General features: G+C 40.4%; 1 protein-coding gene across 2 annotated transcripts in view; it reads right to left on the bottom strand.

Moving 5' to 3' along the window:
* LAMA2 (laminin subunit alpha 2) overlaps positions 1–22,817 on the bottom strand; it is a 943,701-nt gene that overhangs the window by 69,210 nt on the left and 851,674 nt on the right. For both annotated transcript variants that reach the window (XM_056566521.1, XM_056566522.1), the window contains 5 exons: positions 19,224–19,383; positions 15,310–15,434; positions 14,726–14,888; positions 11,331–11,475; positions 9,981–10,119 (listed from right to left, as the gene is read on the bottom strand). In XM_056566521.1, the coding sequence (XP_056422496.1) occupies positions 9,981–10,119; positions 11,331–11,475; positions 14,726–14,888; positions 15,310–15,434; positions 19,224–19,383 (732 nt within the window). The remainder of the gene's footprint in view (positions 1–9,980; positions 10,120–11,330; positions 11,476–14,725; positions 14,889–15,309; positions 15,435–19,223; positions 19,384–22,817) is intronic.

Below are 22,817 nucleotides of genomic sequence, written 5' to 3'. Positions count from 1 at the left end.
GAAGCCCCCCAAAATGACGTTTTTTCTTCAATTTCGCGTTCTTTTTGATGTCACTGCAAATTAGAATTGGTGGCGTAAAAAATAAGCCATCATATGGATTTTCTAGGTGCGAAATTCAAAGGGTTATGATTTTTAAAAGGTGAGGAGGAAAAAACGAAAGTGCAAAACTGGAAAAACCTGTGGTCCTTAAGGGGTTAATGGGCATTAAAACCCCCATTGTAAAGGATCTCAGTTTCTTTAGATGGATCTTCTAATAAAAAGGACAACTCCTTGAAGCATACTGTACACCATGAATAATGTCATAGATTGTTTCATATAAAGTAGGGTATAGTCATAAAATATAGAATAAATAAAGAATATAGAATGAACATTTTTTTTAAAATCATTTTTGATTTTTCAAGACTGGAATGACTAATTCATTGTGACTTTAAGGCCCAAGGCCTGATTATGGAATCATGCATGTGTATTATAATTGTATAATATAGTGTATAATGTCTAATCTAAGACACGGGTGAGGGTTCATTCAGACTATATTTGTTATTGTGTACCCCATTTGAAGTCAGGCACTCTGGCCATTATAAAACAAACAAAGATAAGGGACCAGGAAAGATGGATGGCAGTTTCCCCCCACCTCGTGGGGTCAGATGAATTCCCTTTTCCCTCCAAAAAAGCCGCTATAAAACTAAGATTCTGGACAAACCTTTGTTCAAGCCTGTGGCAAAAGCTGACAAAGACATCCTAAGATACAGCTGGACTCTCACTTACAAGGACTGCTATACCATTATGCTGTAAGGACCTTATTTTTGTTTTCTGAACTTGTCTTGCCGAACTCTTTCATATATTTTTGTACCTTTGTTTCATTTGTTTATTTTATACCTAGCACTGTGATATCTTTTCAGATTAAATGTTTAATTAATCAGCTCTGGTCTTTGATCTCTAAATATAGAAGCTCACCTTTCTGAAGGAAGCTCTGGTGAAATACGTTTATCAAAGGGTTAATTTGGTGACTTGTTGGGACTAGTAGGGGATACCCAGAGGTCTGGTGGCTTTAACCCTTGCACCATCACACACTCTCTAGCATCTTGGCTGGACCGATAGGGTGTGATCGTGACAGTGACCCTTTGTGAAACAATGCTGTTGGACTATTGAGGCTCCTGAACCCTAATATTAGTAAAATGGTATATACCAAGAGTTATATTGGATTTCAGATGCAAAATAGTTTTTTTTTTTATTTGCAACCTTACTTTCCTTATAACAAAAAAAGGAGAAAAAGTTGTTTTTCACTTTAAAACAAAGGTTACAGATGTGTGAGTTACAAATGACCTAAGTACTTGTTCAATTTTCTAGTCAATGACAGCTTTTGAGCACATTTGAACCTTATCGCTTGGGGCTCTTGACAATTCAGAGTTATATTTTTCATAGAAGGGAATAATGTGTATTTGCATTGGAATATATTCATAGCTAGCGCTATCATTATTTGTTCTCCTGAGTGAGAAAAGAAAACTCTGCTTTTATAGAACAAGCATTATGTTTTTTAAGGCATTCTTTAGCAGGTGACAAGTTAATTTGTTTGTATACAGGATATGTTAGAATTTGGGGAGATTTACATTTAAATCACACATAAAATGCATTGAATAAGTTTTTTTTTTAGACCCTCTTACTTATTTAATGTTTAGTTAGGGCTTAAATACAATAACGCTTTTTTTCCAATCATTCTGCACTCAATACCATGGAAAGGTGAAAACAAAAGTTTTGTAATTTTTTGTGAAAAAATAAGACAAAAAGGAAAAACTTTATCAAGACTGGTGTCTCATGATTGTCTAAATCAAACCCCCCCCCCCCCCCCAGTGCAGTAGTTTACCAGATTTATCAAGAGGCATGCACAATGCTCTTGATAAATTGTAGGCATGGGGGCAGTGTCAGGCATTTGTTAGTATACTGCCACCTACCTCCTGGAGGCTCAACACATTTTAAAAAGAATTTAATATACAGTGTAACCCTCACGGCTCAGAAGCAGGGACTGTTATCTTTGAAAGGAGTCCTTGCTTTTCTAATTTGCAAGTCATATAAAAGCAATCCTAAAAAATTGATTTGGATGAATCCAAATTTAAAAAATAAAATAGAGAGCAAAATATGTTTGGTACAAAGTGGTACCAGAAAATCAATTAATGTGCCAATCCACAAAGAAGATTTAGACATGGGTGAATGTAGTTGGCAGTGTTTTTTGTAAGCCGTGGCCCCTTTTGCAAGCAGGGTTCCTGTGCTGCTGCACAAGGTACACATATGGTATGTCTTCCCCGATGATACACAAGCAAGACAAAGCCAAAAACTTATACCATGCATTTTTTCACACAAATAAAAGGGAACACCTCACACCTTTCGAAGTCATGCTTTCTTTACTCAAGCAGCTGTTTCATATATTATCATGACATATATCATAAGCACAGACAAACCGGTTATGCATCCAGGAGATTTCTGAACAAAAAAACACTGAAAGCTTAACCCGTTAGTGACTGTCCACATGTGTTTTTACAGCCGTCGCTAAGTGGCTTTGAGTTAGGCTGCTGCCGAGAACATTGGGCTTGGCAGCAGTTGAAACTAGCGACAAACTAGCAAAACGTAAATCATTAACCTCAAAATGGTGCAAATTACCCCCACTAAAAACCAGCCGTTATATGGCTATATTGGCAAAAAATAGATGGAATGATGGAAAATAGGACCCAAGTTAACAGGTATATGTTGAGGAAGACCTTGCCATATAACCTTGACAAGCCCTGATGCAGATGAGATGCAGTGTGAAAATACCAAGTCTATGACATAACTTTGCTCCTACTTTATATTGTTGCTTCTTTATTTTGCAAACTTACTGGCAGGAGCAAAGAATGGGGCAGAGATATTAGAAAACATAGCACAGGGTATTTTTTTTAATACTATGTAATCATGTTAGGATACTTTTGCTCTAACTTGCTGTCAGAAGTGAAGATGCTTACGGTGATATTTTAGACCTCCTAGGAGGTTTTATGTGGGGATGATGGATCATTTACAAAAGGAAAACTATTCATTTTTTATGACTAGCCAAACATTGCCCAAAGCATAACTTCTTGCCTTTGACATAATATTTCTTCTTGCTGCTCATTTCTCGCCTCTCCTATCACAAATTTATATGGGTTTGCAAATTTGTTGTCCAAGTTCTTAAGTAATTGGTCTTTGTCCTACTGTGTACAAATTGCAGCTTGTGCCTTGAGTGTAGAACATATATGGATGCTGGCTTTGTTACTCAGAAGCATTTCTCGCAAAACAAACCCAGCAAGCAGTTCACAGCTGTATGAGATAGCTGGAAGAAAAATTGCATACTCTAGACAGCAGCATGTGATACGCATGGGGTCAGCATGAAGCACCGCAATGAAGAGAGACTGCTGCAACTTTTACATAGTACTAATACGAAATCCAGTCTAACTTGTTTACAATGTGTAACCATAAGTTTTCCAAAAGCCATTATTATCACGTACATGCACCGCCTGGGCAAGCATGATATCAAGAGAAATTTCAGTTATTACCTTGCTTTCATACTGGGACTGAAGTTTAATAAAAGAAAAGAATATACTCCATTATTTTCCGCAAAATAAAATTCAATTCTTACAATGATTGTATTCTTGATATTACAAATCATGAAACAAGAGACTCAAGTATAGATAACTGGAATGTTATGAGTCTACAGTATACAGACTACGCATGCTGGCAAACCTGGTTATAAATCTCATAGATAAAGTGTTCAAGATGTCATAAACTTCATATACTGTACAATAAATAATGGTCATATAAGACAGCATACTCAATACTGTCTCCTACATATTTTCTACTGGAAATCCATCTCCAAGGTCAGTAGATAAGATCACAGATTGTTTCCCTACTAACCTTACAATATGCATATATAGAGAATAATGAGAATAGTTCATATATTCCATTCATGGAGTGGCAGTGTTGATATGATAGAAAAATCAAAAGAGGTCATGCTATGTCTCAGTGATAAATAATATATAAATATATTGCATTTGGAATGTTTTTACACTCTTTGTTATGTTGCGGCACTCAATACCTTATAGTGAAGAGTAAGAAATCTTTGCAATTTACTACATGGGAAAAACTTTATGACACTTGAAATTTAGCTCTGGGCTTCTAATTTCTCATGATGATGTTTCTACACCTTTATTGGAGTTGAGTAGACGTGATTTAGAAAGAGACATCAATGTCTTTATAAGGTCCCACAGTGGACAATGCTGATCAGAGGAAAACAAAGCCATGAAGGGAAAAAGCAATGCCTGAAGAGCCAGAACTATGTGGAGGCACATTTACACCTACAGACCCATATAAGGGCTTGATTTTTGCATCACCAATTGTACTTTGTAATGACATTACTCATTATAACAATTTGTAGGGTGAATTGAAAAAAAAATGCCATTTTGTAACTTTTTAGGGCTTCTGTTTCCATGCAGTGCACTTTTCGGTAAAAATGACACATTCTCTTTATTCTGTAGGTCCATACAGTTACAGGGATACCTAATTTATTTAGATTTTATCTATTTTACTACTTTAAAAAAAATATAACTGCATGCACCAAAATTAGTATGTTTAAAATTGTCATCTTCTCACCCCAATAACTATTTTATTTTTCCCATTTTTGTTTTAATGGGACTTTTTGATAGCTTTTTATTAATTTTTTTTATGGTAAATGAAGTGACCAAAAATTTACAATTTTGGACTTTGGTATTTTTTTTTACGTGTACACCATCGACCGTTCCGTTTAGCTAACAAAATATTTTAATTGTTCAAACATTTATGCACGCAGCAGTACTGTTACGCCTAGCGCTCCGGGTCCCCGCTCCTCCCCGGAGCGCTCACGGCGTCTTTCTCCCTGCAGCGCCCCGGTCAGTCCCGCTGACCGGGAGCGCTGCACTGTCTTGGCCGTTGGGGATGCGATTCGCACAGCGGGACGCGCCCGCTCGCGAATCGCATCCCAGGTCACTTACCCGTCCCGGTCCCCTGCTGTCATGTGCTGGCGCGCGCGGCTCCGCTCTCTAGGGCGCGCGCGCGCCAGCTCTCTGAGACTTAAAGGGCCAGTGCACCAATGATTGGTGCCTGGTCCAATTAGCTTAATTGGCTTCCACCTGCTCCCTGCCTTTATCTGACCTCCTCCCATGCACTCCCTTGCCGGATCTTGTTGCCTTGTGCCAGTGAAAGCGTTTAGTGTGTCCAAAGCCTGTGTACCTGAACTTCTGCTACCCATCCTGACTACGAACCTTGCCGCCTGCCCCCGACCTTCTGCTACGTCTGACCTTGCCTCTGCCTAGTCCTTCTGTCCCACGCCTTCTCAGCAGTCAGCGAGGTAGAGCCGTTGCTAGTGGATACGACCTGGTTGCTACTGCCGCAGCAAGACCATCCCGCTTTGCGGCGGGCTCTGGTGAATACCAGTAGCCTCTTAGAACCGGTCCACTAGCACGGTCCACGCCAATCCCTCGCTGACACAGAGGATCCACTACCTGGAAGCCGAATCGTGACAGTAGATCCGGCCATGGATCCCGCTGAGGTGCCGCTGCCAAGTCTCGCTGATCTTCCCACGGTGGTCGCTCAGCAATCGCAGCAGATTGCCCAACAAGGACAGCAGCTGTCGCAGTTGACCGCCATGTTACAGCAACTTCTGCCTCTGCTACAGCAGCAACCATTTCCTCCGCCAGCTCCTGCACCTCCTCCGCAGCGAGTGGCCGCTCCTAACCTCCGCTTGTCCCTGCCGGACAAATTTGATGGGGACTCTAAACTCTGCCGTGGATTTTTGTCTCAGTGTTCCCTGCATATGGAGATGTTGTCGGACTTGTTTCCTTCAGAACGGTCTAAGGTGGCGTTCGTAGTAAGCCTTCTTTCAGGAAAGGCCTTGTCTTGGGCCACACCGCTCTGGGACCGCAATGATCCTGCCACAGCCACAGTCCAGGCCTTCTTCGCTGAACTCCGGAGTGTCTTCGAGGAGCCAGCCCGAGCTTCTTCTGCCGAGACTGCCCTGTTGAACCTGGTCCAGGGTAATTCTTCCGTTGGCGAGTACGCCATACAATTCCGTACTTTTGCTTCTGAACTATCCTGGAATAATGAGGCTCTCTGCGCGACCTTTAAAAAAGGCCTATCCAGTCGCATCAAGGATGTGCTGGCCGCACGAGAGATTCCTGCCAACCTGCAAGAACTCATCCATCTAGCTACCCGCATTGACATGCGTTTTTCTGAGCGACACCAAGAGCTCCGCCAGGAAAAAGACTTAGATCTCTGGGCACCTCTCCCACAGCATCCTTTGCAGTCTACGCTTGGGCCTCCCGCCGAGGAGGCCATGCAAGTGGATAAGTCTCGCCTGACCCTGGAAGAGAGGAATCGCCGTAGGGAAGAAAATCTCTGTCTTTACTGTGCCAGTACCGAGCATTTCTTGGTGGATTGCCCTATCCGTCCTCCATGCCTGGGAAACGCACGCACGCACCCAGCTCACGTGGGTGTGGCGTCTCTTGGTTCCAAGTCTGCTCCTCCACGTCTCACGGTGCCCGTGCGGATTTCTTCTTCAGCCAACTCCTCCCTCTCAGCCGTGGCCTGCTTGGACTCCGGTGCCTCTGGAAATTTTATTTTGGAGGCGTTTGTTAATAAATTCAGCATCCCGGTGACCCGTCTCGTCAAGCCGCTCTACATTTCCGCGGTCAACGGAGCCAGATTGGACTGCACCGTGCGTTACCGCACAGAACCCCTCCTCATGTCTATTGGACCCCACCTCGAGAGGATTGAGTTCTTCATTCTCCCCAACTGTACCTCTGAGGTCCTCCTCGGTCTGCCTTGGCTCCGGCTTCATTCCCCCACCATTGATTGGACCACCGGGGAGATCAGGAACTGGGACTCTGCCTGCCACAGGAAGTGCCTCTCCTCCCCTCCCAGTCCCGTCAGGCAAGCCTCTGTGCCTCCCCATGGCCCCCGTCCTGGTGTCACACTGCCCCGTGCCAGGCCTCGCCCTCTGCCCTCCCTCCCCATTCCCACTCCTGCTGTACTGCCTGCCGTTGAGGAAACCCTCCATTCTTTCCCGGTGTCCTCATCCCAGGGGAGGCAGTTACCGGACAAAGAGAAGGGGAGACCTAAGGGGGGGGGTACTGTTACGCCTAGCGCTCCGGGTCCCCGCTCCTCCCCGGAGCGCTCACGGCGTCTTTCTCCCTGCAGCGCCCCGGTCAGTCCCGCTGACCGGGAGCGCTGCACTGTCTTGGCCGTTGGGGATGCGATTCGCACAGCGGGACGCGCCCGCTCGCGAATCGCATCCCAGGTCACTTACCCGTCCCGGTCCCCTGCTGTCATGTGCTGGCGCGCGCGGCTCCGCTCTCTAGGGCGCGCGCGCGCCAGCTCTCTGAGACTTAAAGGGCCAGTGCACCAATGATTGGTGCCTGGTCCAATTAGCTTAATTGGCTTCCACCTGCTCCCTGCCTTTATCTGACCTCCTCCCATGCACTCCCTTGCCGGATCTTGTTGCCTTGTGCCAGTGAAAGCGTTTAGTGTGTCCAAAGCCTGTGTACCTGAACTTCTGCTACCCATCCTGACTACGAACCTTGCCGCCTGCCCCCGACCTTCTGCTACGTCTGACCTTGCCTCTGCCTAGTCCTTCTGTCCCACGCCTTCTCAGCAGTCAGCGAGGTAGAGCCGTTGCTAGTGGATACGACCTGGTTGCTACTGCCGCAGCAAGACCATCCCGCTTTGCGGCGGGCTCTGGTGAATACCAGTAGCCTCTTAGAACCGGTCCACTAGCACGGTCCACGCCAATCCCTCGCTGACACAGAGGATCCACTACCTGGAAGCCGAATCGTGACAAGTACCACATGATTGTTTTTTTTTATTACATTATTTTATTTAAAAATAGGAAAAGGGTTGTGATTTTAATTTTTATTAGGGAGGGGATTATTCCCATCTATTCTATTATTTTTTTAACCACTTTTTACTTTTTTTTGCCCCCTTAGGTGGCTATACCATGCAATTTTTTGATTACATAGACTGTTCAATACTATGCTATAGTATAGCACTGATCAGTGTTACCAGTGCTCTGCTGCTCAAGACTGCTGTGCAGGCATGGAGCAGTAGATCGCTAATCGGACGACAAGGAGGCAGGTGAGGAACCTCTCGTCATCCAGTAAGCTGATCGGGACATCTTGATTCTGTCACCATAGTCCCGATCAGCTCCGCTGAGCTGCCGAGATAGTTTCACTTTCAGTTTAGTCTGAATGGTTAATGCCGGGCATCGGTCCGATAGGCAGTGCCCAGCTTTAGCTGTGGGACCCACAGGGATTAACCCGTTCTCCTCTCATTAGAACGGTTTAAACCCTATTAGCGGGATCAGGGCGTCCAGGTACACCCTGAGTCCTTAATGACTCAGAAACTGGGGTGTACCCGTAAGCCCTGCACCCTTAAGGGGTTAACCCCTCAAATGTCGTAATCAATTCAGATCACGGCATCTGCGGCAGTGCAGCACTTAAAATGGCTGATCCGATCAGCCATGGCACTGCCGCGGAAATCATATCGTCCAAACACACTCGTCCAAGAATACTCCGTCTCCTGGGTTCTTTTGTACTGATCTGCCTTTCAGCAGACCAGAGCAGAAGATCACTGATAATGCTGATCAGTGCTATGCCCTATGTATAGCACTGAACAGTATTAGCAATCAAATCAGTTGCTGAAGTTAAGTTGTTCTTTTCTGTCTGGCAAAAGGGCTCTCTGCTGACATCTCTGTCTGTCTTGGGAACTGCAGTAGAAGAGGGGATTTGCCTTTACTCTGGACAGTACCCGAGACAGGTGTCATCAGAGAGCACTTAGACAGAAAAGAACAACTCAACTTCAGCAGCTCAGAAGTACTGAAAGGATTAAGAAATTTTTAATAGAAGTAATTTACAAATCTTTTTAACTTTCTGGAGTCAGTTGATATCTAAAAAAAAGTTTTTTTTTCCTGGTTAACCCCTTTAAATGCAATTGAACATCTCTGGAGAGACCTAAAAATGTCTGTCCACCAATGATCCCCATCTAACCTGACAGAGCTTGAGAAAATCTGCAGAGACAAATGGCAGAAAAACCCCATATTAAGGAGTGCAAGCCATGTGCCATCATACTCAAGCAGACTAGAGGCTGTAATTGTTGCTAGAGATGAGCGAACTTACAGTAAATTCGATTCGTCACAAACTTCTCGGCTCGGCAGTTGATGACTTTTCCTGCGTAAAGTAGTTCAGTCTTCAGGTGCTCCGGTGGGCTGGAAAAGGTGGATACATTCCTAGGAAAGAGTCTCCTAGGACTGTATCCACCTTTTCCAGCCCACCGGAGCACCAGAAAGCTGAACTAATTTATGCAGGAAAAGTCATCAACTGCCGAGCCGAGAAGTTCGTGACAAATCGAATTTACTGTAAGTTCGCTCATCTCTAATTGTTGCCAAAGGTGCTTCAACATGTGCAGAGTAAAGGCTCTATATACTTACGTCACTGCAATATTTTATTTTTCCTGTTCAATAAATTAGCAAAGATTTCTAACAATCTGTTTTCACATTATGTTATGGAGTATTAAGTGCAGAATGACGGGGGAAACACTTTTTATTTTTTTTAAGTACAACATAACAGAATTACTGGGGGAAACCCATAGATGACTTGGTTAAATCATACATGGCACTTTTCATCTGCATTTTCCTGGCATCAATATGATCTTTTAAGAAGATATCACTTATACACTTACTCCAGGATTTCGGAGTACAATTTTAAATTTTATAGTTACTAAACCCTCCTTCCAAGTTCACGGTTATTTCAGCAGATTAAAAGTGATATGATATGATTTGTTAAAGGGTGAAACCTGTACTGTTTAATATGGCATATGGAAAAAGGATGTTCACATCTGACACTTTATTTAAGGCCACAGATTCAGTTTGTGTAACTACAAACTATAGACATTACCTTAGACTGGTCAGTCCAGGAAGACCACCAAAGTAGATCTTCTCATCAGCCTTAAGATTTAGGCCAAAGTTACTTCCGGTTGATATGGTGGTTATTTTATCCTCTTCATTTGTATCCATATCCACAATTGAGAAATTGGCTGTCAATAATAATGAAAATGATTATAGCACCAATAATAAAATAAATAATATTCAAAATAAAACTATATTCCAGCTAGAACAATATAACAATTAGTCATTGGATTAGAGTACAGTATACCGTAGTCTGTTGGCAGTGCCCATCACTCCTATATGTACTTATCTGTGACTTACTGTGTTCTATGGCAGCTACTATAGCATTTAAGCTTTATCAATAACATGTGTCTCACACATCCCTGTATACTAATTTTCAATAGAAATAGATGGGACCAATTAAAGTGATAGGGATCAGTGGCATGAGACAGGAGGAGAACTGCAGTCAGAAGTATGGTAGGCTTTTTTTTTATCAGTTTCCTTTCTAGCGTCAAGAGAGTGCACAGTCATAGAATTTTAAAACTGCATGATCATATCCTCAGGATGCCATGATGATGCTGATTTCTTAGCAAAACATGTTGGGGAGGCTTGAGATCTAACTTTTAAAAGCAGTCAACTCTTTATCCAAATGGCATATGGCTAATAGAACAAAGTCATTGGAATATTTATTTTAGATTTTTTTTTAAATATACATGCTGACTGAATGTCATTTTTAAGTTGCCATTAGTCCATGTTGTCCATACATATCAGGTTTTGAAGGAATCTAATAAAGTAAAATATTTTAGGGGTGGGCACATTTGTAAGAATTTCTTTTACCCCTGGGGTATATATATATATATATATATATATATATATATATATATATAGAAATAGTAAGTCAAGGGGAGCACCGTGCACCAGGATTCCAGATCCGCCCGGGTGCCAAGCTTCGGGAACCGACCAACTCTTGAGAAAGGCTCTATTGTTGAGCCGAAACGTAACTTTTCTGCTCAGATGTGTGAATAAACCCACGCTTTCACTGGTATACTGGTGTGCCGCTTCTACTTGATTCTACATATATATATATATATATATATATATATATATATATACATACAGTATATATATATATATATATATATATATATATATAATTACTATTATTATTTTTTTTTATGGAACATAATGTTATATTTATAAACAGATATTTAAGGCATCCATCCTTATAATATCATTAGTTTTAAGGCTTGTTTAGCAGGCCTGTAAATGTTCTACACATTTGTTGTCTTCTCTAACAGGGTGCGGCAGCAGAAAACAGATGCCATGTGAAGAAATGCTATAAATGCACGCTCCTACATACCTTGTTTCTGTATTCTAGACAGGGTGAAAGATTTCCATTTTCCATCATTATGATTCTTGTTGCTAACTGCAGAGGCCGTCCCTGATCCCAGATCATAGCTAACTTTTATACGCCCATCACTCAGCTCGACACTCATGAAATCTTTCTGTTAAAAAACGAATAGTAAAGTAGCATAGCAGCAATGCACATATTTCATAGTTTTTATTTTTTATTTTTGTTGAATAACAAATTCTGCTCTGCAGTGAATGAAAACATACAGCATATTAATGGGGAATGTCTGACACTGGCTGTAAATATGATTCATGGAAAGTGAATTTTAATACCACAGCGAAAGATCTAATAAATTGATTTTTACAAACAAAATACAAATCAATGTTACAAAAGCAAATCCGAATAGAACTGATATAAATGCAAATTAAACAAACTTCACTACAATCCCAAATATATATTTATTGTTCATTGCCCTAACTTTGTCTACATCATGCTGTATTATGGATAAAGGCATTGTATACATGGTGGTCTCTATATTTTCCATATGCAGCAGTCACAGAAGCGTCTTTGGTATATTTGCTTCTTTTATAAATAGAGATAACTTCTAAACCCACAGGGATTTGAATGCTGTAGCTGAGTGTTGTCCTTGGTTCTGCCAGACATATAGATTTTAAATGGAGTAGCAGTGTGCATACTTGGCGACAGGTACATTCAAATGAGGGCTGGGGGGGGGGGGGGAGTACAGTAAAGGTGCTGTGGTCAGTAAAAATAAATTAGCTTTTTATATCATTCTTGATAGACTCAGGGGCTCTGATCTTAATAGTGGTTTAATTTGTTTGCTATACACCCTTCCCCCCGGTTGCCCAAATGCAGTGGTTTTACTATATAGTTGACTCTTCAATGCAATGTAAAATTATAGGTGAGGGGGTTGAGTATTGACCTGCAGCCTGGATCCGCAGCTGCAGTGTGCGATATCCATATCAATACAGGACTGGGGATCTATATTCTGGGATCATAGCGGCTAAGGGGGACATCTTAAGACGTTTTGTGGACAATTGTGAACTTGTTACAGATACGTCTGTAGGTGAAATATGTAATATCTGGGTCATTCACATCTTGTGATTAGTGTAAGGAAGATTAGATTTCCATCTGGTTAAATAGTATCCATCTATTTTGAGGGACCACCTATATCTCGGGACACACCTATTGGAGAGGAATACTGATTACTTGGCCTCTATGGCGGAGTTTGCCTGTTTCATCCCCATTGAATATCGTATGCTAGTCCACTGACTGTTGGGAGGACCAACAGTTGTCCAGTTCAAGAAACTTCAAGCAATATGTCCATAATTATGTCTATGTGATTGATGTGGAATGCTAAGTGTAATCTTGACATTCGTCTTGTGAATATTTGCTGTTTGTTAATGTATTTTCCCCTTTCCTGTATATCATTCTTTTGTGATCCCCTGATGAACCTGCATAATGTTAGTAATGCGCTTGCGTAGAGATTCGGCGCATGTGCAGTAGGGAAAACTAGATCGATAAGGGTAAGGGCAGGATGTAGCCAATCAAATAAAGGAGTAGTGGCGCACAGGGACATACGCAGGCGCAATAGGATTGTGTACAAACGGAGTCCACATGCTAGAGAGGCTGGTACACAATAAGATGCTGTTTGGCAGGATCGGGGATACAGGTCAGCATCCATGTTCTGGTTAGTTTCATCTGAGCCTAGCACTTTTAAGGGAATGGGAGAATACGCACTTTATATTTGCTTATATCACTTTATACACTTGTTTATTCACTGATCACCATGACAACATGGTCACATGTTTTTATTAACCAATGATAAACTTTATGGGTGGTAACTATGTTTAATTGTGAACATTTGCACCTGATGTTGTACCAATCAGATTGTTTTTGAGATCTATATATATGCACTTTATTCACTTTATATTCATGCTTGACAAAGGCTACATTATAGCCGAAACGTTGCACTGCTGATGACCTAAATAAAGACCACGGCCCTTTTTGAAATTGGGAGTCTGCATACTTTTTGCTGTGACCTATACCACTTTGATGTCCTGTATAATATAAGATACATGGGGAAATGCATTGGGATATGCGGGTGTTCATGTCAGGAGAACCGTTGGTATACTCGTTGTAATAATTCTACCCGAAGAGTAATTTTCTATGAAATTTTGATATTTGATGTAATAGGGTTTTAATGATATTTACTATAAAGTTCTATATTTTAGCTCAATTGTTGACTGTTTTTGGTTGAGTATATAACTCATATTCACACTCCCCAGAGCCTACCATTCACTCTCTATTTTGCAATAATGTTCTAGCCAATGTGACAATTTTGCGAAAAGAACAGATATATTCCACAATATAGTAAAATCTCTATATCTTAACATTCAGCTGTGTTAGCATTGATAAAATCGTCATGAAATCCACTAGAACCATAGAGTATCACTTTAGCACGATGTATTATTTCTTTTGTTCATTTTTAAAATACCTCTGGCACTGGGACCCCCACCAATTACAAGGCAACCTAGCAGGTTGTTAAAACTATGATTGTTAGGAGCCATAATGTTGCTTCCATAGAGGTGCATTGGGCCATAATGGTACCTTTGTATACTTCTCATTTTAAATTGAGCCACACAGAGAAGTGTCATTTATGAATCAGATGGAAAAAACAATTGTGGCATTCTCCAACAGATTCTGTTCCAGATAGAGATATTCTATCCTAGAAGCATTGCTATTAGGTAAAAAACATCCTGTCATATAGAACCCAATGGCAGAGCAGGCCCAATGCACATTTCACATGATGTTCACCAGCTCAGAAGTTCTGGGATTTAGAAATACACTACATGATGTTTTGTTATACTTTTTAGCCTAGCATACTTGGTAATGAATAGCTAGATTACTTTATCATAAAGGAGGAAATTAATCCGTAAAATAATGTATTCTATAGTTATAATTTTTGGGGCAATATTGGCTGGTTTGTATCTTTGAGTAATATAATAAACAATATACAATAACACAAACTATTTGCATTTGCTCTATTAGAGTATTCTGAGGTAATAGAGAGGGATCTTTCCAATTGGAACAATCACCTGTGGTCTCAAGAATGAAGAACTACGAAGCACACTTTCTGCCCTGAAGGTCGGTGCAGAGCCAGAGCATTTATTTCAATGGGTGCTGTGTAATGCTTCATCTGTTTCTGTTTAAAAAGTACAGATGACTCCCAAGGGCCCCAACAATGAGCCCACAATCAGCTCTTTACCAGACAAATCGGCCACTAATAAAGAGATGTGCCCATGTCCAACTTCAGATGAATATAGTAGAATAGTAGACTGCTACATTACATTCAATATTATGTTTTCACTCCTATTTTGGCTTACCAAGTCATTTGTTGCCAGGTAGACAAGCAGGGCATCTGAGGTAAATGTTTTAAATTTGAACATTATTGTGGAAATATTGGGGTTCCAACGAACAGGGCGGTTGACCAGTGCATATCCTTCTCCATCAAATTGAACAGTGCCTTCACTATCAGCAATCTGTGGGCTATAAGAAAGTTACTGTTTAAAGATCTAGTACTTGAATTCATACATGAGTTTATAGAAGAACAGGGTGCACCCAGGTTGCCCAAGCTGAGGCAGTATCTTGAGATGCCAGCACAATGTCTTGCTCATGATTATACTAGTGGCATAAAATGTCGAATTTTTATTTATTAATTTTTTTACCGATTCAGATAGAATTCATGAGAAGAAAATAAAACATGTCTTACATAGGTACAATATGGAATAATGAACAGGCTATGGAGAATTTATTCTGATTTTAGGATTTCAACACAATATACCACACAGATTGTAATGTAGTCTACACATGAAACCTTTATTTTTTCTATTGCAACAATGCACACAGTAAGAAGTCTCATCGTGTATCATCCTTGATTGTGAGGACAATAACACAAGACATATATTACCTGACACTGCATCCTTTACAGTCACCTTCTCTGTCTCTGAAATTCCATAATCCAATTGGTTTGCCATCAAAAAATGTTTCTCCCATGCAGCCAGAAAATGTTGTTGTTTTAACAGCATCAGGCTTCTGTCAATGACAATAATAACATTTCTGTAGATAGTCTAGCAAAGCCTTTACAAAGAATAGAATGCAACTATCTGCAAGTAGGGATATCAGATCAGGGTCAAAATCAGAATGCAGGGTCGTATACCAAATATTAGAATGCCCCTTTTACTATATTTGTGTAAAGGTTTTTAGACCCCCAGTCCCAAATTGACTCCAAGAACTCAGAATTAATTTAGACACCAGACATCAAGGCTAGAACACTAAATAGAAATACTGAACCTAGACAAGGCTCACTCTATTTGCTAAGACAGGCTCCCAAATTCAGCCAATGTTATGACCTTGTATTCTGGATGGCATCATATTCTAACTTTGTGTCCTGGGCACCCTTGAGTACACAATGTTTGTAGCAAGTCTATGTTAGCAGCAGTTACAGTATATCATTTCATTCTATTGTACCTGAATAGTGTAAGAATATACCTCTAGTAAACATGGAGTAATTGAGGTTGCTGCTTATACTATACGTATTCTAGTTACGTGTGTACAGAAGAAAGCATCCCCAAAGCAAAGATCATAATGGATCCCCAGGTTGCCACCCAGTAAAGAAAGGTCTGGTGCTTTTTTCTCCACACTCTTATTAGCCCTAAGACAATACCCCTCTATCTTCTTTGCAATATCATTTTCCTGGAGACAATAGCTTGGCATCGTTTCCCATCATTCAATAGCAAAGGAAACAGAACAATCAAGAGAGGGCCCGATTGCCCCAATAGCAGCCACCTATCCAGCCTCTTGGGTACAGATGTATTTTATATACACAACCACCTTTCACTAATTATATTTAGTTTACTTTTAATTGTAAACTGTTACATTGAAAACAAAGTATGAACTTCAGGCAGCATGTAATAAAGCAGGAGGAGCTGAGCAGACTGATATATAGATTTGTGGGGAAAGTTCCAGGATAACTTGTTATTTATATAAACCTATGTTCATTCTGGGCTAAGTAGTCAAGTAGGAGGTTTTACTCAGTGACTGACAGCTATCTGTCAGTGCACATATATAGAGAGAGCTGCCAATCACTAAGCAAGACCACCAATATGGCTACTAGTGTTTTTTTTTTATGCAAATATTTATGCAAATATCAGCACTTCCAGACTGGACACTGCTCCTTCCCTTCTTTTATGTAAAATATATAATTGCGCATGCACACTATTCAAATTTCATTATGAATTTTCACATTGAAAAAAAAAGAGAACGAACATAGTGAATATGCAAATTTCGCAAACATAGGACGAATAGTCGTCCATATATTCGCGAAATATTGCGAATTCGAATAAGGCCCCTGCCGCTCATCACTAATGACTACTTAGACCAGAATGAACAGAGGTTTATATAAATAAATGACATGTTGGCCCTGATTTACTAAGAGTGTTATGTAGTTTTCTTCGTGGGTTTTAATTCCCTACAATTTTTTCCCTACATTTTGCCATCTTTACACATGCTCTGAATTGTCGGGTTTTCCTCAGCTCAAATCCACCACATTTTCTGTGGAAACCTTAGTAAATATGTTGAGTTTTTGTGAAAATGTCAGGACCACTTTCCCCTTTTTTCGGGTTCTCTCAGTAAAGTGGAGAGCTAGTTGGGTTTTTTTCAATTCTGGCGCAAATTCTGGTGCAGACAGAAATTTATGGCGTACTTCACCTGAATCTGGCGCACAACCCAACAAAACATGTCTGGTTTACAATAGTAAATCAGGGCCGTTATCCTGGAACTTTTTTCCACATAACTATATACGTGTCTTCTCAGCTCCTCCTGTTCTATAACAAATAGGACTGAATTTTAATGTGATAAGTTCCCTTTATGTTCTATTTATTGTTCTTGTGCTTCTAATAACTCGTTAAGGACCAAGCCCATTTTAACCTTAAAGGGGTATTCCAGGCAAAACCTTTTTTTATATATATCAACTGGCTCCGGAAAGTTAAACAGATTTGTAAATTACTTCTATTAAAAAATCTTAATCCTTCCAACAGTTATTAGCTTCTGAAGTTTTCTGTCTAACTGCTCAATGATGATGTCACGTCCCGGGAGCTGTGCATGATGGGAGAATATCCCCATAGGAACTGCAAAGCTCCCGGGACGTGAGTCATCAGAGAACAGTTAGATAGAAAACAACAACTCAACTTCAGAAGCTAATAACTATTGGAAGGATTAAGATTTTTTTATAGAAGTAATTTACAAATCTGTTTAACTTTCCGGAGCCAGTTGATATATAAAAAAAAGTTTTGGCCTGGAATACCCCTTTAAGGACCAGGCCAATTTTATTTTTGCATTTTTGTTTTTTCCTCCTCGCCTTCTAAAATCCATAACTCTTTTATATTTCCATCGACAGACCCATTTAAGGGCTTGTTTTTTGCGTGACCAATTCTAATTTGTAATGAAACCTCTCATTTTAGAATAAAATTTACGGCGAACCCCAAAAAAATTTATGGTAAAAATGATGTGTTCTTTATTCTGTGGGTCAATATGATTAAAATGATACCCATGGCTAGATACTTTTATATTTTTGTACCGCTTAAAAAAAATCTAAAACTTTTTGTACAAAATCAGTAATCTAAAATTGCCCTATTTTGACCACCTATAACTTTTTCATTTTTCCATATTTAGGGCAGTATAAGGGCTAATTTTTTGTGCCGTCATCTGTACTTTTTATCAATTCCACATTTTCATATATAAAACTTTTCGATCATTTTTTATAGTTTTTTTTTAAATAAAATGTGACTAAAAAGCAGCATTTTTGAACTTTTTTCTATTTTTTACGTTTATGCTGTTCACTGTACAGGATCATTAACATTATATTTAGAGATGAGCGAACTTACAGTAAATTTGATTCGTCACAAACTTCTCGGCTCAGAAGTTGATGACTTTAGTCTGCATAAATTAGTTCAGGTTTCAGGTGCCCCCGTGGGCTGGAAAAGGTGGATACAGTCCTAGGAGACTCTTTCCTAGAACTGTATCCACCTTTTCCAGCCCACCGGAGCACCTGAAAGATGAACTAATTTATGCAGGATAAGTCAGCAACTGCCGAGCCGAGAAGTTCGTGACAAATCGAATTTACTGTAAGCTCGCTCATCTCTAATTATATTGATAGTTTGGACATTTACGCACGCGGCAATACCAAATATGTTTATAAATTACGCTTTTTGGGGGTAAAATGGGAAAAACTGTCAATTTTCATTTTTATTGGGGGAGGGGATTTTTATTTTATTTAAATTTTTACATATTTCAACTATTTTTTTTTAAAACTTTTTATGTCCCCATAGGAGACTATCTATAGCAATCATTTGATTGCTAATACCGTTCAGTGCTATGCATAGGGCATAGCACTGATTAGTGTTATCGGTGATCTTCTGCTCTGGTCTGCTCAATCTCAGACCAGAGCAGGAGACACCGGGAGACAGATGGAGGCAGATGAGGGGACCTCTGTCCGCCATTACAGACGATGGGATCCCCGTGGCAGTGCTGCGGGAAATCCGATCATCTATTTGAACATGCGCACTGCTGCAGATGCTGTGATCTGTACTGATCACGGGATCTGAGGGGTAATGGCGGACATCTGCAAGATCGTGGATGTCGGCCATTACCGGTGGGTCCCTGGCTGCTAGAACCTGCCATGTATGATGCGAGCACCGCTCCGATGCTGGCGGTCATACACAGGATGTAAATGTATGTCCTGGTGCGCTAAGTACCGCTCTACCAGGACGTACATTCACATCCGTGGTCGTTAAGGGGTAAATACATACATAATATTTGACTAACCTTTATTTTTTCAGTCAAGCCACCAACAAACAACAGGGCATTTGCATCAATATCCATAATGGTATAACCAGGCTGTGATGTAGAGCTGTATATACTGGGCACAATACTGGCTTTAGGACCATCTAGTGCCTGCACTGAAATGGTCCCATTAATTCCTGACCTGTAAAACAAAAGAAACAACATGGAGTGTAAAAACATTGTTATAAATGTGTCCATTTCTGCCCAACCTTCATTAAACTGATTATGTATTGTTTAGTAATTTTTTTAAATTAAGATATAGGAGGGACATATTAAAAAAAAAGGTTTACTTAGACTGGGCAGTCTAAGATTACAACAGTTTTTTAACAATGACTCTGCTGTTTAAAAATCTGGTGGATTTTACAATCCATGCTCAGTCTACACCATCTCTTAGGTGGTAAAGTTAAAGGGGTACTACTCCCCTAGGCATCTTATCCACTATCCAAAGGATAGGAGTTAAGATGTCTGATTGTGGGGGGTCCTGTCGGTGGGAAACACCGCAATCTCTGGGTTGGCCGCGGCGATCTGAACACAAATTCTTGGAGATTCTGTGTTCGTGACGTCATGCCACGCCCCCTCCCATAGACATGAATGGAGGGGGCTTGATGGCTGTGGTCACCTTTCATCCGACAGGGAGTGGAGTTTGCCTCCATGCACTAGATGACTGGGGTGCAGCACCAGAGATCACGGGAGTCCCAGCGGCCAGACTCCTGTGATTAGACATCTTATCCCTTATCTTTTGGATAGGGGATAAGATGTCTAGGGGCGGAGTACCCCTTTAAGGACCTATTTTTTAATGCATACTATTAAATATTGGGCCCAATTAAAGCCTTTTATGTGCTTTGCCACTTTTTCAACCAATCTGGTTCAACTTACACAAAAATACATTTTGACTATTACTCCCATACTGTTTATAACACAAAGGTGTATGATTCCTCATTAGCTTTTATCTAGGTTTTAATAATTGCCCTTTTTGTGGGGGCAAAAAGTTCAGCCAAATATGTAAACCAAAATTTGGTTACTTTGCTGATTGTCCAGGCCATAAAGAAATATGAAACTGATTTTAACTTTGCACCTGTTCAGCCATTCTATTCCATGCCCCTACTGAACATGTTTCATCTTGGTACCCCATTCTGTCGACGTCCCTTTTCTGCCCAAATTCTCCAAAGTTTCTTTCTAAAGCAATCAGCGGCATCACGTGTTCACCTGGTCTCTGTATTTTACACTCACTGTACAAGTAGTCAAAACCTTTTGAAGAAATTGTAACATGTCTACTGTTATCTTTACTAAGCTGAAAACAAAAGCTCAAATGTTGGCAAAATAACATTTTTCTTGGTGAGAATTGTTTCAGAGACCGTTTCCTGGTTGCCGCTGCTGCCGCGATCACCTGATTGGCACAGAGCAGGCTCCAGGCAACCAAGCATTGACCTTTCAGGTGTAGATAGATTTTTCTTCCATATACTTTTCCATGAGTGACATACATTTAAAGGTCCCCGCACACTGGCCTATTATGGCTGCATTTCTGCACCCATATTACGGCAACATGGACCGGCACATAGTTAATAACTATGTTGCATTCTACATTTTCTTTTATACATGACACTTATTATTGTGTGTTTTACGCCCCCTCTTACGCCTGCACTGATAATTTTGTAATTTTTTGCTACATGTGACATACCTTTATAGATTATTTGATACTACAGAGAAATGTTCCTTAAATAAGTTATTCCAAAGGACTAACTTAACTCTGATACATTTCGAATGGGATATATAAAGCCCTATAGACACTTCAGCAGGCATGTCTATTACTTCCTTATGTTTATTTCATCTATAAATTGTGTTAGTTTGTTGTCAGATATTTGTGGAACATTTGTAGCCAAAAGGCTTGACATATGTGTACTACAGGTGTAATGCACCATTAAATAAATGGCAGAGACAAAAACTACACTTGTGGTATGAGTAATGACGATCAAATATATTTTATTATGAAAATTCAGCTTTCTGTATATTCATCCTCATGGCAACCCCCTATCTGTATATAAACTTTACTAAAGTAATAACCAATTGTCACCCATGACTAGGATGACACAAATGAAAGATAAAGAGGAGAGACAGACTCATGGAGCAAATATCTCCAGGTTAAAAAAATAGTATTCTACCAGTGTTGAATGTAAGTGTAACATAAATACAGAATAATATGACAAACATATACTGCAGGAACAACAATATTGAGCCACCTACACATTAACGCCTTTAAAACTTCAATTGCCATTGCTGTGGCTATTAAACCACTGTACACTCTCTCTGCATTCATTTGTCTTACAATTTATTATAATTATTTGTGTAATCTGTACATTAGGTTGAAGGTTCCTATCTACCACATTCTCTTCATCCTGCATACATAGATACAGGCATGCATGGCGTTAGTATACGGCAGTAACAAAGATATTTATTGGAAAGCTGCCTACCAGTTTGACCTGCCGCAGTCACATAATAAATCTGTTCCTACAAGCTAAATGGGCTAAGATTGTAAAGGGAAACACCTTTTAACCCATTTTGATGCAGAATTAAAAGGTTTTTGTTTCTGTTTAAAACATAGTCTGACAAAACTTTAGTGAGGATCTGCATGTATTCCCAGCTTTTCTCATTAGTCTGGCCATATTAACGACCCTTCCCATAGACATGAATGGAGGGGGCGTAGCGTGATTTCACGAGGGGGCGTGACATCATGTAACATCTCCCGCTGTGGAAATCCAGCATTCCAAACATACTGTTTAGAATGTCGGGTGCTGCACGGAGATCAAGTGGGGTCCCAGCATTGGTCCCCTCCCCCGATCAGACATCTTATCCCCATCCTTCGTCAAGATTCACAGAAGAAACGCCATAGTAAAAAAAAAAAATGTCAAGTAAGTTTGGGTTTCATATTTGCCCCTTTCCCTCCTATCATCTGATAGTGGCACTTTTTGACCAGAAAAAAACATTGTGTGGGGATTTGTGGGGATTTTTTTTTTTTTTTTGCAAAAAAGTGGAAACCCAGACTTAAAATAATGTTACGACAGATAAAGGAGTACTCCAGTGATATATATATATATATATATATATATATATATATATATATATATATAAATAAGCTCCAAAGCCACCCCACTACCTAGAAATGTTCCTTGTAAACTATTCTGCCTGATATGCATGGCTCCTATCGTCTTCTCTGGCTGCTTGATATCTTTGCCATCCTTTCCTCCCCTTGCCTATATTTCTCAGAAATCATTGCAGCTCTCCTCTACCAGCCAGCCTACTCTCTGAGAGCAGCCACCACCCTCATGCTCTGATCAGCAGAGAGAGGTTTAGTATCTGACTGGCTAAGGCTGCACACAACTCCCAGTTCTCAGCACTAAAAAGAGCATGGTCTGTGTCTCTCAGGAGGGTGTGGGCAGCTTTCAGAGAGGAATTTGAACAGAGACAGAATGGATGGCTGGAAGATGTCATTCCCTCACTTCATGCATGTTAGTGACAATCTAAGATGGGGAACTGTTCTATTTAGCTAATTATTGAGAGGGAAAGGATGGGCTATATATT

This window comes from Hyla sarda, chromosome 3 (assembly GCF_029499605.1).
Source record: "Hyla sarda isolate aHylSar1 chromosome 3, aHylSar1.hap1, whole genome shotgun sequence".
NCBI classification, from domain to species: Eukaryota; Metazoa; Chordata; class Amphibia; order Anura; family Hylidae; genus Hyla; species Hyla sarda.
The sequence above is the reverse complement of the archived record's forward strand: the minus strand, read 5'-3'. Positions and strand labels throughout refer to the sequence as shown.